Consider the following 13,975-nt stretch of genomic DNA (forward strand, 5'->3'; position numbering starts at 1 on the left):
TAGTTAATCAAACTTATTAAGCGTATTAACACTTAGGCTTGTTAGGCACCTATAATGCTAATAAATTTCTTATTAGAACCCCAAACAATAATAATACTTCTTAATTTATTAACAAAGGTTGTTAATAAATCTTATTAAGCTTATTTACACTGACAAATTTGTTAGGGAACTATAATGCCAATAAATGTATCAAGCATCTTTAAAAACATCCTAATAATAATGCTTGTAAATGTGTTAACTAAGTAATTTAATAAACCTTATTAGACTTATTGTACTAATAAATGTCTTACTAACACCCTACAAATTAAATTATAATGCTTGTTAATGGATTAACAAAGCTTGTTAAGGAATCTTAATATAAAGTGTTACCCAGTGGATTTATAGGCATTATCAGAGAAAACACTGTTCCCTCTCAGACTGATAACATAATAAAAATGCACCACTGCCTTGCCAGAAATTGTGGGATGGTTCTTTTTAAATAACTGTGTAAAAAAGCGAGGGTGGTGATATCAAATTCTCTTGTGGATTTTGATGTAGACTTTATTCAGACCTGTAAACAAAGATGTCAACAGCTTTAAGGCAGCCAAAGTCTGAAAGTTGCCAGAATAATTTTTTTAGGAACTCAAGATAATCTAGGTGGGCAGATCTAATGACCTGAGACAGTCTGATGAGGTGATTTCAGGTTTACCAATGGGACCCACTCAAGGATGCGTAGCATCCAGACCTTCATAAAGACTCCCACCCCAAGAGCATGAAAGACAAGGAGCTTCCCAGAGCCTCTGTTCTTCATTTTCTTTTTTTATGGTTTATCTTTTGCAAAATATCTGGAGCTGGTTTTTTAACTTAAGTTTACCTTTTTTTCTGGCACTTTCATATTTTTGGTCCAGATGGCTTGAAAATTCCCAATGCTATTGCTGACACACCACTGCAATGTTGAATATTTCACTCAATAAATTGCCACCCATCCAAAAATGCTGTACTACCATTTCATGTGTCTACAGACTCTACAACAGAAGAAAGTTGCTCTTGCAAGCAAAACAAGCGATATATTAACTGTGGCTCCATCTCTGAATACATTATCTCCAGCTCTGAATGGCAAAAAAAAAACGTTAATCCACTACCATACTCACCAAATAGTGGTAATGTTTAGGAGAAAATTGAGCAGCAGACTGGATTGGGTACTCAGAATTCTAAATGGTGGGGTTGGTTCCTAAAGCCCTCCCGCTAGATGAACTTTGGCACAGCTGTGATGAAGCTGGCTCTCACATAAAGTGTAATGGTACATTGCAACCAGGTAGACCCAAATGAAGGTCTCCAGGGATGGATCTGTGTTTATGATGTTCCTCCTATTTAGTTTAATTAAGATGAAATTGATGTTAAACAAGTAGCTTTAAAGTTCAGAGTCAAATGCATAGCTCCAAACATGCATGTTTTTTCAGTAGTGTTTTTTTTGTCATTTGCCAGATGATCAGCTCAACAATCAGAGGTTTATACAAACCAGTATACAGCATGGTCAAACATGTCCAAGCTGAATCAAAACCAGAAGCAAGCTTGCCTGACAGAATGCAGGAATGTCTGTTGCAAGAGAGGATTACAAACTGGCAAAAGATGAGTTAAAAACACCGACTTGTACACAAAGGAGACATTTGGATGCATGTCCAACACCCAAATCTGTTTAGAATATTTATTGACAAAACGTCTCAGTGCAGCCAAAGGATAAAAGGGTTCCAGCCCAGGGGCTCAGAATCTCCTCTCTGCTCGTTGCAGATGATTTACTGTTGTTCACATCCTTGAACTGTGACTGAATATGCTGCTTGTTTCAACTGAATGCAGTGCTGCTGGAATCAGAATCAGAAAGATGTCAATATGGGTTGGTAAAAAGTTACTGTTTCATGTGAAGTGGTTTCTTTTACAAGCTGGAGATCAATGAGAGGGGAGAACACATCAAATCTATGATGTGTCTCCAGTGATTCAGGGTCCATATTTCTGTCCCAGCTGTCCAGTTTACCAGCCCATACTAATTCAGTTAGAAGAGAGCTAACCCAAAAGGCAAGACCAAGTGAACTGATCCTACCCTTACTACTGGATGGATGGATGGATGGATGGATGGATGGATGGATGGATAACTGGATAGATGGATGGATGGATGGATGGACGGACGGACGGACGGATGAATGGATGGAGGCTAATTGATCATCACTAAATATAACCTAAGAGTAAATCTGGTGGTAGACACAAGCAAAAGTAAAGATTGTATTTCCTGACTTGCTTGGGACTTGGGACCCCTTTGTAATAATCTTGAATTTTATCACACAACAGCTGCACAAAAGAAAATTGAATTCATGAAAGTAAAAAAAAACTTTGACATTTTATAGCTTTTGTTGTAAAACTACGTAAACAACTTTTTTACTTTTAAATTGGGTGTTTAGAGAAGGAAAATGGTTTGCTGCCCAGTGGGCTTTGACTTTGTTTTCGGAGAGCTAGATTTGCTGTTTTAGTCCTGAAGGAAAGACACTTTCTTTCAGGGTATATAGATTTCAGAAGAATGGTAGGATAAATTTCGAGGATTACTCACCAGACAGAGTGCTTAAACTTCTCAAGACCCTTAATCCTAATATATTGTGCAGAAAAGTTGTAATATGGATCACTTCATGGCCTTTAGCAAAAATAGAATTGGGTCTTGAAATATAGCACAGCTTTGCAAGGTCTTCTTTTGAGAAAAAAAACATAAAATTACAGTCAAACTGTCAGATCCAAAGAGAAGTATTTGATTTATTTCTTAAAACATATGTAATAAATTAATCTAAACTATGACAGGTTGTGACAGGTTATGACAGGTTACTCCATGTTGATAAATCTATATTGGTTGTCTTTATTCCAAATCTCTTTTTTTCTTTCAGGTCTTATTATTATCCTGAGCTCTATAGCTCATATCCTACTTCACATAGACTCCTCAGACTGACATGCATTAAGCAGATGCACAGCCACAGTAAATTTATAGTTTATATTTTTTTTGTCAAAGGTAGACAGGACTGTGGGTTTAATAATACATCTTCATTTTGTATAAGTGTACATAGATGAACAAATAGAACAAATAGTTGTGGAAATGTATTGTTTCTATAAAATGTATTTTACAATAACTTGCTAAATTAATGCATGCAACTCTGTTTAACAAATTGATAAGCTTTACTGACAACTATTTCTTTATGAGACTCATTCAGAGTTTAAAAATAATAGAACAAAAGGTTTTTTGTAGTTCCTGTATTACAGAAGTTTAAGGTCTTTCAGAGAAAAAGTATAAACTGGGAGAGCATTAAATTGGTTTATCCAAACAAATTTGACAAAGAGGAAACTCTAACACTTCACATTTTTCATCTCTCTGCCAGTTTCCACTGTCTGATAAATGCTCAGTCTGCTTTTGTAATAATTCCTGCTTTCCTGTTCTTTCCTAGAGCCATAAAGTTAGAACTTTGTCTTCTTCTTTCATCTTCCTACATTAAATAACTAAGCCTTGTGCCAAGCATGTTTCGGAGTATTATTTTGTTTAGTCACAATTTTGTGAACATCTTGTTTTCTTTGATAAATGTGATTACTCTGCACAATCATCATTTTGAGGTCAGATTGAAAAATTGTAATCAATGGGTGACTGTCCTTCCTTCTTGGTGCCCTTTCAAGAGCTACTGAGTTTTAAAACTTGTAAAATTTGATAACCTTGGTTAGTATTATTGGGTTAAACTTTTAAAATTCCATTTATTACAGCCGTACAAGCATATGAAATCAACATTTCTGACATCTGACTAAACAAGTAAAAACAAACAATGAAATAAAACAAATTTTAAAAAGAATATTTATAGATCTAAAAGTAAAAGAGGTGTTTTCACTTCCAGTCAACAAGGAAGAATATCTTTTACCTGTCTAATAATTCGATTTCTTTTACCAGAATTTATCGACTGGATAGGTCCTAAAAAGATCTCCGTGACACAGAAAGATGGCATACTGAGTTCAGCCGGTCACAAAATCTGAACAACATGGAATCGAAATGTTTCTAATCTAGTGTGCAATGAAATGTGTCTTTTCAGGCTTAGTCTGTCCTTCAGTGGATTATCAGATGTGTGCAAGTATTTTGGCAGGCATTTGATTCTCTTTGCTTTAAAGATTAGCGAATAACACTGCTCTGGCTTTGGGAGTTGAACTGAGTTCTTGATTGCTTTGCAGATGCTAATGTTAGGTCTCAAGTTTTTCTTTCAATAGCAAAATATGGATTTTATGTAAATGTGATTGTGAATGATTTCTCTCGTGCGTCTAAAATGGTAGAAAGAAATGTTTTTTGTTTTCTCATGTGAGCATAGCTAACAGATGGAGCTTTGTTAAACTTAACTTCCTGCTTGCTGTCTTGTTAAAAAGTTTCCGCTGGAACTAAAGCTACTCCTGTGATGTATAATAGTATAAAAAATGAGATATTATACCTACTTTTATCTATTTTGTTCTCTCAAAATGTCAAAAAGAAGCACACAAAGAGAACTTTTAGCTCCTACCTACCCACAACATTTTTGTCCTGATTCTGACTCTTGTCTGAGCCAGCTCCAATGCAAAATAAAGAATTTTCTTTAAAAATACAGAAAAAGAAAAACAAGGCATTGCTTTTTGAAAGGTACAAAAAACCAAATCAATTAATAAAAGTAGCAGACATAACCTGGTGGTGCTTTCATCAAGACCCTGAAACAAAAATTTGTGTGTCTGGAGAGTTTACCCTGACCAGCTGTATGAGAAGATGGCTTTTGTTACTGATTTCTAAAAATACTGTCAATAACATCTGCATCTCGGACATCTGTCTCAGCCTCAGCATTCAAAAGCTCATAGATCTCAATAAATATGGAGGGAGTTCTGCTTAACTTGTTCTTTCTTGGTTGTAATTTCTCCAGAAGATTATCCGGATCATTCTTAATTTTGTTTTTTTGTCTTCTCGTAATTATTTTTCTTTGTTGTTTCTCATGCTATTAGTATCTTCTGTAATTATCCTTCAAATTTCTTTTTTCACAAATTTGTTCCACATGACTCTGTTTTCTCGCTTAATGTTTTTGATCCATCTGTGTTGCCAGCATATAAATGAGAACCTGAAACTTTTGTTTCCCACAAGCAACAGCCTTGGAACCCATTTGTGACCATGTCTCTTGAGACGAAAAAGAAAATATATTTCTAGGATTTTGGGCCAAGAATTCCTATTTCTGTGCACAGGCCCATGCTTTTACACAGACCATTCTGAGAGTAGTAAATTACTCTCAAACTGTCGTTGATGGTTTCAATACTTTGTTCTGGCAAGAATATGTCATATATGTTGGTATCCTTCAACATTTTAATTTCTAACCCTCTCAAATGTATCAAGTCACTCCTTATAATGCCAAAAAACTAAAACGTGTCTTTGTTCTCAGATGTGGAAGCTGATTTGTCATGAACAGTTAAAGACCCACTCCGATGAAAATGTTCTTGTCGAATTTTACTCATGATTTAGGATATATATAAAAAAAATTAAGGTTACAATTGTATTTTTTAATATTTCTTTATTCAAATCGTTATGAATCTGAAGCAGATGAAAAAATGCTGTTTGAAAAAGAGCGTATTTTAAAGGTAGAAAATACGCTGGGCAGGTCACAAGCTTCCTGCTCCACTCCATTCTGATAAACAAATACATACATGGATCTTGTCATCTACAAGTTTAGATGACAAGATCCATGTATGTATTTGTTTTCTCGTCTGATTATGCATCTGGTTGTACGACTAATACGACTAATGCGACTAATGCAACTAATACGCTGTACGATTGCTTGTTAGGATGGGGATGTGAGGGGCTGTAAGCTATAGCAGAAACAGAGAACTCTCAGAAATGGTGAGGGGAAGGGGGGACGGGGTTGCACCGCTCCAACAGTCCCACCTACAACTCAGAGGCAAATTACCGCCCTGCAGAAACCATGTCCTAAAAAAACACATGATTTTTGATTTATTTTTTGGTTAAAAATTGCATAATCATAATTAAAAGACCAATGGGAACGCTTTTAGAATAGATCAAAAGATGATTGTAGTGGAACTTTAATAAAATATTTTACTCCTTCCCTTTCTTCACACAGACAACTCACAGTATTTTGTGATGCATCAATTGGTCGAAATTCCTTAAAACTGTAATCAAATCAATTAAATCAAAGTTACTTCATTTTCCCGGTAGGAACTTCCTTTGCTGGTGGAAACACAGAGCAGAAACAAACAATCATCAATAAAATCAAAACAATAAAATCAGTAGAATTAATACAACACACATACACTCAGCATGACATAAACAACGTAAACTCAGGCCTGCTGAAGCAACCAAGAAAAATAATGTATTGAACGAAATAACAATTAAAAGCCTAAGATTCTTGGCGTTCAAATTAAGGTTGATACAAATCTTGATGCAGCCTTCTTTGTCCTGAATGGTAATAATCAGCATCTCCACCCTGAGGGCAACAAACTGCAGTGGTTGAGAAGGATGTGTGTGGTGAGTGACTCCTGTTCCCGGCCAACAATGTTGCTACTAATTTTAATGATTCTGTTAATTGTGTTAGGATTACTGAGACTGAGTGAACCAAACCAAACTCAAATTTTGAATGAAAGCATTCTTAAAAAGCTACAAGGCTGGATGGATTTAGACTTTCTGAAGTTTCCGCCAAGAGGCATTGTTGGCATTTACCAATTATGGTGGTCAATTGTGGTCAATTAAGATATTTATATGTGTGGACTTGTTCAATTATTTCATTATTAACAGAAAGTGTGTCCGTGATGGAGTGTCCATGATGGAAACAGATGGTCATTTCTTTGTTTTTTGAGACATTTAAGTCCAAGCAATTATATTTACATAAAGTAGAGAAGAATCAAATCCCTGTTGACTTTGACCCATGCTCTGCTTGTTTCTTTGTGTTTCAGGTGATGCAAACCCTAAAGAGAGTAGCCCTTTCATCAACAGCACTGCAGCCACTGATGTGGAGAAGAGCCAGCAGTATGACAGCAAGAGTATGGCACTGTTTGAGGTGTGGTCTGACGTCAGCATGCACCAGGAGAAATAAGTTCTCACGTCGGGCGTGATGCAGATGCTCGGATACCGTCACAGGTTAACTTGAGGAACGTAAAGAATGCGTTTATGTTACAGGAGGAGATGGACACCAGTCCAATGGTTTCCTCTCTGCTCAGCACTCTGGCCAACTACTCCAACCTGCCAACTGGCAGCAAAGAGCATGAGGAGGCTGAGAACAATGAGGAAGGCCCACGCCCATCAAAAAAACCTGTCAAGGTAGACCAGTAAATAGTAGGGTTTTGTTTATCTTCATGCTGCTCAGTGCAGACAAATTAAAAAATTAAATTGAGAGAGTTAAAAAAATATATACATTTCAGAAAGCATGAAATGTTTTCAGTTTTTATGAAATTTTTCTAAATTTGATAGAAAATTCAATGTATTTATTGTCCATTACAATAGGAGTGTAAATTAGAGGATATTTTTAAGTAAATCCAAAGATCTGATTTATTTTTAGCCAGAAAACTACAAAAATACTATACATTTAGACAGATTATAACTTTTATCGTTTCATTTTTTAATTGGTTGCCTGTGTGGTTGTTTTTGCTGCAGATGTTCGAGACTTGATCAAAACAGAAATTATGAATGCTTGATGCTGAAAAGATTGGATTGTTTAACTATATTGATGTATGAGAGTGTTTAGTGGTTTGTGTGGTGTGTCTGCATGTTAACTAAGTTGTCAACACTTAACTGTTTTTTGTGTTTTGCCTAATATCTTTTCAGATGTTTTCAATAGGGACGAAAATAATTATTTGGTATATATTTCAAACAAAATACACATCCCAGCAGAGGGCTTAAGATGCTATAAATCTATAAGTGCTTTGAAAGTAGCACTGACAAACCAGCACGCACATGCATTCGATGTGATTTAGGAGTTTTTCCTTACCGCGAAGGGGGGTCTAAGGGCAGGGATGCCAGTATAGCTTAGTCAGTTTGTTAGTTCAATTTAGTATTTTCCTATTGAACTCTATGTATTCATGATCCTTTTGAGTTCATGTTTCACTTTTTCAATTACCGATACGAAGCCCATTGAGACGACTGTTGTTGTGAATTTGGGCAATACAAATAAAATTGAATTGAATTGAAATGCACGGGTCAAACAGGCCTCTCAGCTGTTTAACCAGTAAAGCCAGCCAGGAGTTAAAACAGTCAACTGTCAGTCAGAAACAATAATAAATGTGGATTATAATAAATCAAGAAACAGAGAGAAAAAAACAAACTTGTCTTCAGAAGTGTATGTATATTCCTGTTTCTAACACAGGCCTGTTTTACATGTGACTGAGCACTCTTTCACAGCGCATAGCTGGTGAACTGACCTTGTTGCACTCATTTTCATTTTCAAATTGGCCTCAAACAGGAAGGGATAAGGTTGCTTTTGTATGCAGCCTCATTATCTTGGACCACCTGAAAGAGGCACTGTTGGTTCTGTTGGTGGAGGAATACTTAAGAATCTGACGTCATACTGGCCTTTAAAAACTGACATGTGGAGAAGAAACCCAAGTTCATGCCAAAAGCTGACAGTTAAGAGGACAAATAAGTATGAATTCACCTCAGAATCACAGAACAGTCCACAGACTCTAAAGTTAGGCTCCTGCACAGAGGAGCAACACTGAAATTCCTTTGTTTCTAAAAGGTGAGAGTCTGACAGTGTTTTTATAAACAGAAATTTTAAATCAATCTTGTGTGTCTGTCCTTTTGTTTCTTTTTTCAGGCACCACAGCTGGGCACTCTGATGGGAGTCTACTTGCCATGTATCCAGAATATTTTTGGGGTTATTCTTTTCCTGAGGATGACGTGGATGGTTGGGATTGGAGGAGTCTTTGGCTCCTTCATAATCGTTTTCATGTGTTGCTCCACGGTGTGTTAACCTGCAGAAGCTCCAACCGCAATGCATTGGCCCATAGAAAATCACACATTTCTTCTTCTGATGCTTCAAGTTTAAATGCAAAATGCAAATAAATAAAATGATAATAATTCTGAAATCAAAAAAGAAGCAGAAGACATGCAGGAAAATGATTTGTCTATAATTATGTTTATTAATTAAATAAACAAAAAAATAATTCCATGTATACATATGCAGCAGTTGTCATTTGTTTCAACAGTTCAAATGGGATTCACACATGTCGTCACATCTGCTACAGCTAAGAATCCATAAACTATCAGAAAGTTTTAAAAATATATTAAATTTGTACTGAAGGCTAAAGCAGTGTTATAGTTCTTTTTTAATATAAATTCTGTGTATTGGACAGAAGCACATAAAGTCCAAAAATAGATGATATTGTACAAATCCAGATGCAAAAGAAAGAAGAGTCACAGTGATGCTATCATCCTTGAAGTGTTGTAACAAGACAAACATTTCAGTCTTTTCTTTTAGTTGGCAGATGTTTCTTCTCAATTTAGCATAGATTTGTTAATTTCACCAGAAATGTAGAGTTTGTTTTCTTACCTGCTCTTTGCTGCTGTTTTACAGACCATGCTCACTGCCATCTCCATGAGTGCTATTGCAACTAATGGGGTTGTACCAGGTGAATGGACATCCCAGGGCGCGTTCAGTACCTTACAACAGGTCAGCTCAATTAGTCCTGTCTCTGTTTGTGACTTACAGCTGGAGGCTCATACTACATGATCTCTCGCTCACTGGGGCCCGAGTTTGGTGGAGCTGTTGGGATTTGTTTCTACTTGGGCACAACATTTGCTGGAGCCATGTACATCCTAGGCTGCATTGAAATTCTTCTTGTAAGTAAACTCGCCCTACAGTTTGTTTGTTTTTTTGTTTTTTTTGTCTGTGCTTGTTTTCCACAGTTGTGATTTTTATTGAGAACACTTTCTACATCAATATTTTTTTTATATTAGAGCTGGCCCCATTTGTAGTAAAATGGCAACATGGGGTTTAGATTCAAATTCATTAGCTACACCTGTGACCTTCCAAATAAACCATATTAAAACATGAACCGTGAAACAGGCTCTTTTTGCTCGTCTTATATCTTGACTTCATCTCAGATCTTTTATCTTGTAAACTTTTGTTTTGGGTTTTATATCAGACAAGGCCATTCATTACAGTGAGATTTTTTTTCTCGCTGTTTGATAGTATCCCTGCTGAGTGCAAATAAATGTATTTATTCTCAACAAAACAGCATTTTATTTGGAACTTGTAAACTTTTACAACTCTTCTAATTCAGACTTTTCTATTAACCCTCCTGTTATGTTCATTTGTGAGGAACAGAGATGACGTTCCTGGTTCAATTTGACTCGGTGCATGTTTTATTAATTAAAAAATGTCTGGAACCCAAAAAATCCTAACAAGCAGTGTAAACATTTTAGTACTAACTGCATTACTAATTATTCTATCAAAACTTAGTGAAATGGTGTTCCTTACCTCTAACAGGCAGTGGTTCAATTATTAGATAATTCACTCGTTTTTCTTAAAAATATACATGTTCAAACTTTAAAAAAAAAATGTCACTACTGTATTACTTTTGAAAGACTAACATATAAAATACAATAGTTTTACATAACATTGAAACATAATCTTGAAATTTTGTTTTACATACATCCACCGTGAACCAGAAAAAAACAAAATCACAATACAACAGACAAGCAATTGCAATATGAAGTTGTGTGTGTGTCTGTACATTTACACAGCACAAGAGTGATCAGTCATCACACTGTGCTTTGTGCAAATTAATTTTGCACATTTCGCAAAGGTTATGTTTGTCTTGACCTGGATCCTGTCTCCGGCTCGACTCGCGCCCCCGGCCATCCCCCCAACTATATCTGGATGAAGCTCGTCTGCTGGACTTTAAATATGTAGTTGTAGTTGTAGAGTTAGATAAGTTAATTCTTCTCTATGAGCTCTGGTAATTCGCCTGTCCGTCCTGGGGGATGATCCCTCCTTCATGTGGACATCAGTGAGGTTTCTTCGTTTTTTCCGGAATCTGTTTTTCCTTACCGCCAAGGGGGGTCTAAGGACAGGGATGTTTTTTTTAAGTTAGTCAGTTTGTTAGTTCAATTTAGTATTTTCCTATTGAATTCTATGTATTCATCATCCTTTTGATTTTATGTTTAACTCTTTCAATTACCGGTACAAAGCCCATCGAGACGACTGTTGTGAATTTGGGCTATACAAATAAAATTGAATTGAATTAGATTGAATTGAATTGACATGGTCACATGAGTCACTGCCATGTTTTCGGCAGATAGGATTGTCTGACGCATATTTGGGGATGAAGACCAATGTATTTCACCATTCTTTGACATGAATGTCTTGCTAGGAGGAACAGGAATAGCAATTCCCTCATCTGGTTCAAAATCAAAATCATTAGAATCAGAATTTAGCTAAAGATAGCCTTCTTCTGATCATGATCATTGATGACTTCCAGAGCCTCCTGGACTGTCATCGTTCTACTTCTGCTGCTCATTTTCTAAAGGTCTGCCTGACAGAGTGTAATGTTGGAAGGACTCCCATGCAGAGAATCTTTTATATGTTTTGCCCCTCCCCTGTTAAGTGTCTACTGAATGTGGGTTGAGTTTTCCCGCGAGAACATAAATGGTTCCTGTCAAAAGTCATAACACATATCCACCTGTGTGTGCGTGCGTGTGGGTGTGTGTGTGTTTGTGTCCATGAGTGTAATTGGGGTGAAATATGTCTCACAGCTGCAAATAAAGGAATACTAATAATAATAAGACGTCATTTTCCCTTCAGTTTGACTGCTGGGTCAAATTGACCCAAACATGATGATATAAATGATATAAACATGCAGGTGTGGTTGCAAACATGTGGGATGAACCATTTTCATAATTTATGTTGATTACGCCAATTAAGGCAAGCAGAAGAAGTTTCATGCTGAAAAAATACTTTTAACAATTTTTCCTAGATGTTCAAACTTTAAAACGGGTCAATTTGACCCGTAACATAACAGGAGGGTTAAAATTGCATGCAAAGTTGATTGACCCTTGAGAGTTTTACCTGTCTGCATGAAATCCCTGATAATAGGAATATAGCCACTGGGATAGCTATGTTGGTAAAGTGCAGGACTGGCACATGGGAAACCAAAGTTTGATTCCCAGGGGTGCAACCAAGTCTGGTTCCCCCTTTGCAGGTCCCCAGCAGCTAAAATACAGGGTTGTGTCAGTAAGAGCATCTAATGTAAAAGTCACTGCCAAAAGGATATGCCAGAAAGTGAACAACAACCAATGCACAGATTAGTTTTACATACAATTTCAAAAATTCATCAGTTTTTCTCATTTCTTGTCAAATTTTATATTGTATTAAATATTGTAAAAGATTTAAAAGTATTATTACTATTTCCATTTAATACTGGAAAAACCCTCATGAACCTTTTTTTTGTTGCAGTGCTTATCGAGATTCAATTCAATTTTTAATTAAATTTTATCTATTTATTTATTAAGAATAAATAATCAATGAAGAACGAATCCTTACTTGGCTGTTTGGCTGTAGGTCAGAGCCTAGTTTTTCTTTTTTTTTTCTTTTTTGTTACAAAGACATTAGAAATGTACAATATTCCTGTTCACATAGCTACATAAAATCACATTATATAAAGGGCATTTAGATTCTGAAAGACCTCTACTGTTCCTATTCAGAAACTTTCCTTAACATTTAAGATTTAATGCAGTGTTAATGTAGAGCAGGGGTCACCAACACGGTGCCCACGGGCACCAGGTCGCCCAGAGGGGGCCACATCGTCAGCAGGCCTGTTCCAAAAAATAGCACAACTCAACAGTGAACTGTGTCTAAAGTTTACTTTTATGTTGCTAATCTTTTTAAGTCCCACTTGCATTTATATAGATTTTAAAATTACAATATCTTAAAAATATGTTAATTATACAATGTTCCTGGTTTCACATGCACTGATTATGATGCTGCGCGAATTTCTGGGGAAGGGGGGAAGAGATGAAGAGCACGCTGGCCTGTCGGCTTCCAACAGCTATTTCCAGCAGTTCCTGAATCGCTATGACCGAAGTGTGTCCCTGGAAGGAGAAATGGCATCAGCTGACTCAGAAGCAGACGGAAAATATCCTGATACGCTGAAGAAGATAATAGCAGAGAAGGGTTTTTGATGAGTAAGAGTAGGTGACGGACATTCTTCAGCCGTGGGGGGATGAGGGGTGGTTCTCCGTATTGGCAGATTCTCCATATTCGCGGGAGTCTCTGGTCCCAAAACCCGTGAATACGAAGAACTTGGATGCTGGACAAGTGGAGATTGAAATCATAACATTGCAAAATGACCTCCAGCTCATATACTCAAATATTAATGATATGAGTATCATTAATCATTAATAAATAACTAAAGGAAAACTAAGCAAATTTGTTATTCAAACTGGTAGCCCTTCATATGACTTAGTACCCATGAAGTACTGTAGCTCTCAATTTCAAAAAGGTTGGTGACCCCTGATAGAGATCCAACAACCCTCCTTAGTACAAAATAAAGGCCCTTTACCCCCAGATAAAAGTAAAAACTAAACATGCCTGACACCTTCACTTGTCACAGTTTAAAGATTTATTTGCACTTATTAAGTCCTATCTGCATTATATCTCTTTGTTTGCTCTTCCAGATTTACATTTTTCCTCAGGCTGCCATCTTTAAACTGGAGGGCCTGGAGGGAGCAGAGGCAGAGATTGCTCTGCTTAACAACATGCGAGTGTATGGCACCATCGTGCTGAGCTTAATGGCACTGGTGGTGTTTGTGGGAGTCAAATACGTCAACAAACTGGCACTGGTCTTCTTGGCTTGTGTTATCTTCTCTATTCTGGCTGTTTACGCAGGAGTCATCAATACGGCCTTCGAGCCCCCAACCTTCCCGTAAGCATCGTTTTTATGGACCCCTGATCTGTTGTGATACTAGGTGTGTGAAGTGAAT

General features: G+C 36.7%; 1 protein-coding gene across 2 annotated transcripts in view; it reads left to right on the forward strand.

Moving 5' to 3' along the window:
* The window catches only part of slc12a5b (solute carrier family 12 member 5b), a 38,614-nt gene that overhangs the window by 11,618 nt on the left and 13,021 nt on the right, over positions 1-13,975 (forward strand). For both annotated transcript variants that reach the window (XM_004070771.5, XM_020704740.3), the window contains exons 2-7: positions 6,952-7,055; positions 7,175-7,315; positions 8,808-8,954; positions 9,567-9,621; positions 9,702-9,832; positions 13,670-13,917. In XM_004070771.5, coding sequence (XP_004070819.2) covers positions 6,952-7,055; positions 7,175-7,315; positions 8,808-8,954; positions 9,567-9,621; positions 9,702-9,832; positions 13,670-13,917 — 826 coding nt within the window. The remainder of the gene's footprint in view (positions 1-6,951; positions 7,056-7,174; positions 7,316-8,807; positions 8,955-9,566; positions 9,622-9,701; positions 9,833-13,669; positions 13,918-13,975) is intronic.

The sequence above is a fragment of the Oryzias latipes genome, chromosome 7 (assembly GCF_053564925.1).
Source record: "Oryzias latipes strain Hd-rR chromosome 7, Olatipes_Hd-rR_3.1".
Classification (NCBI taxonomy): Eukaryota; Metazoa; Chordata; class Actinopteri; order Beloniformes; family Adrianichthyidae; genus Oryzias; species Oryzias latipes.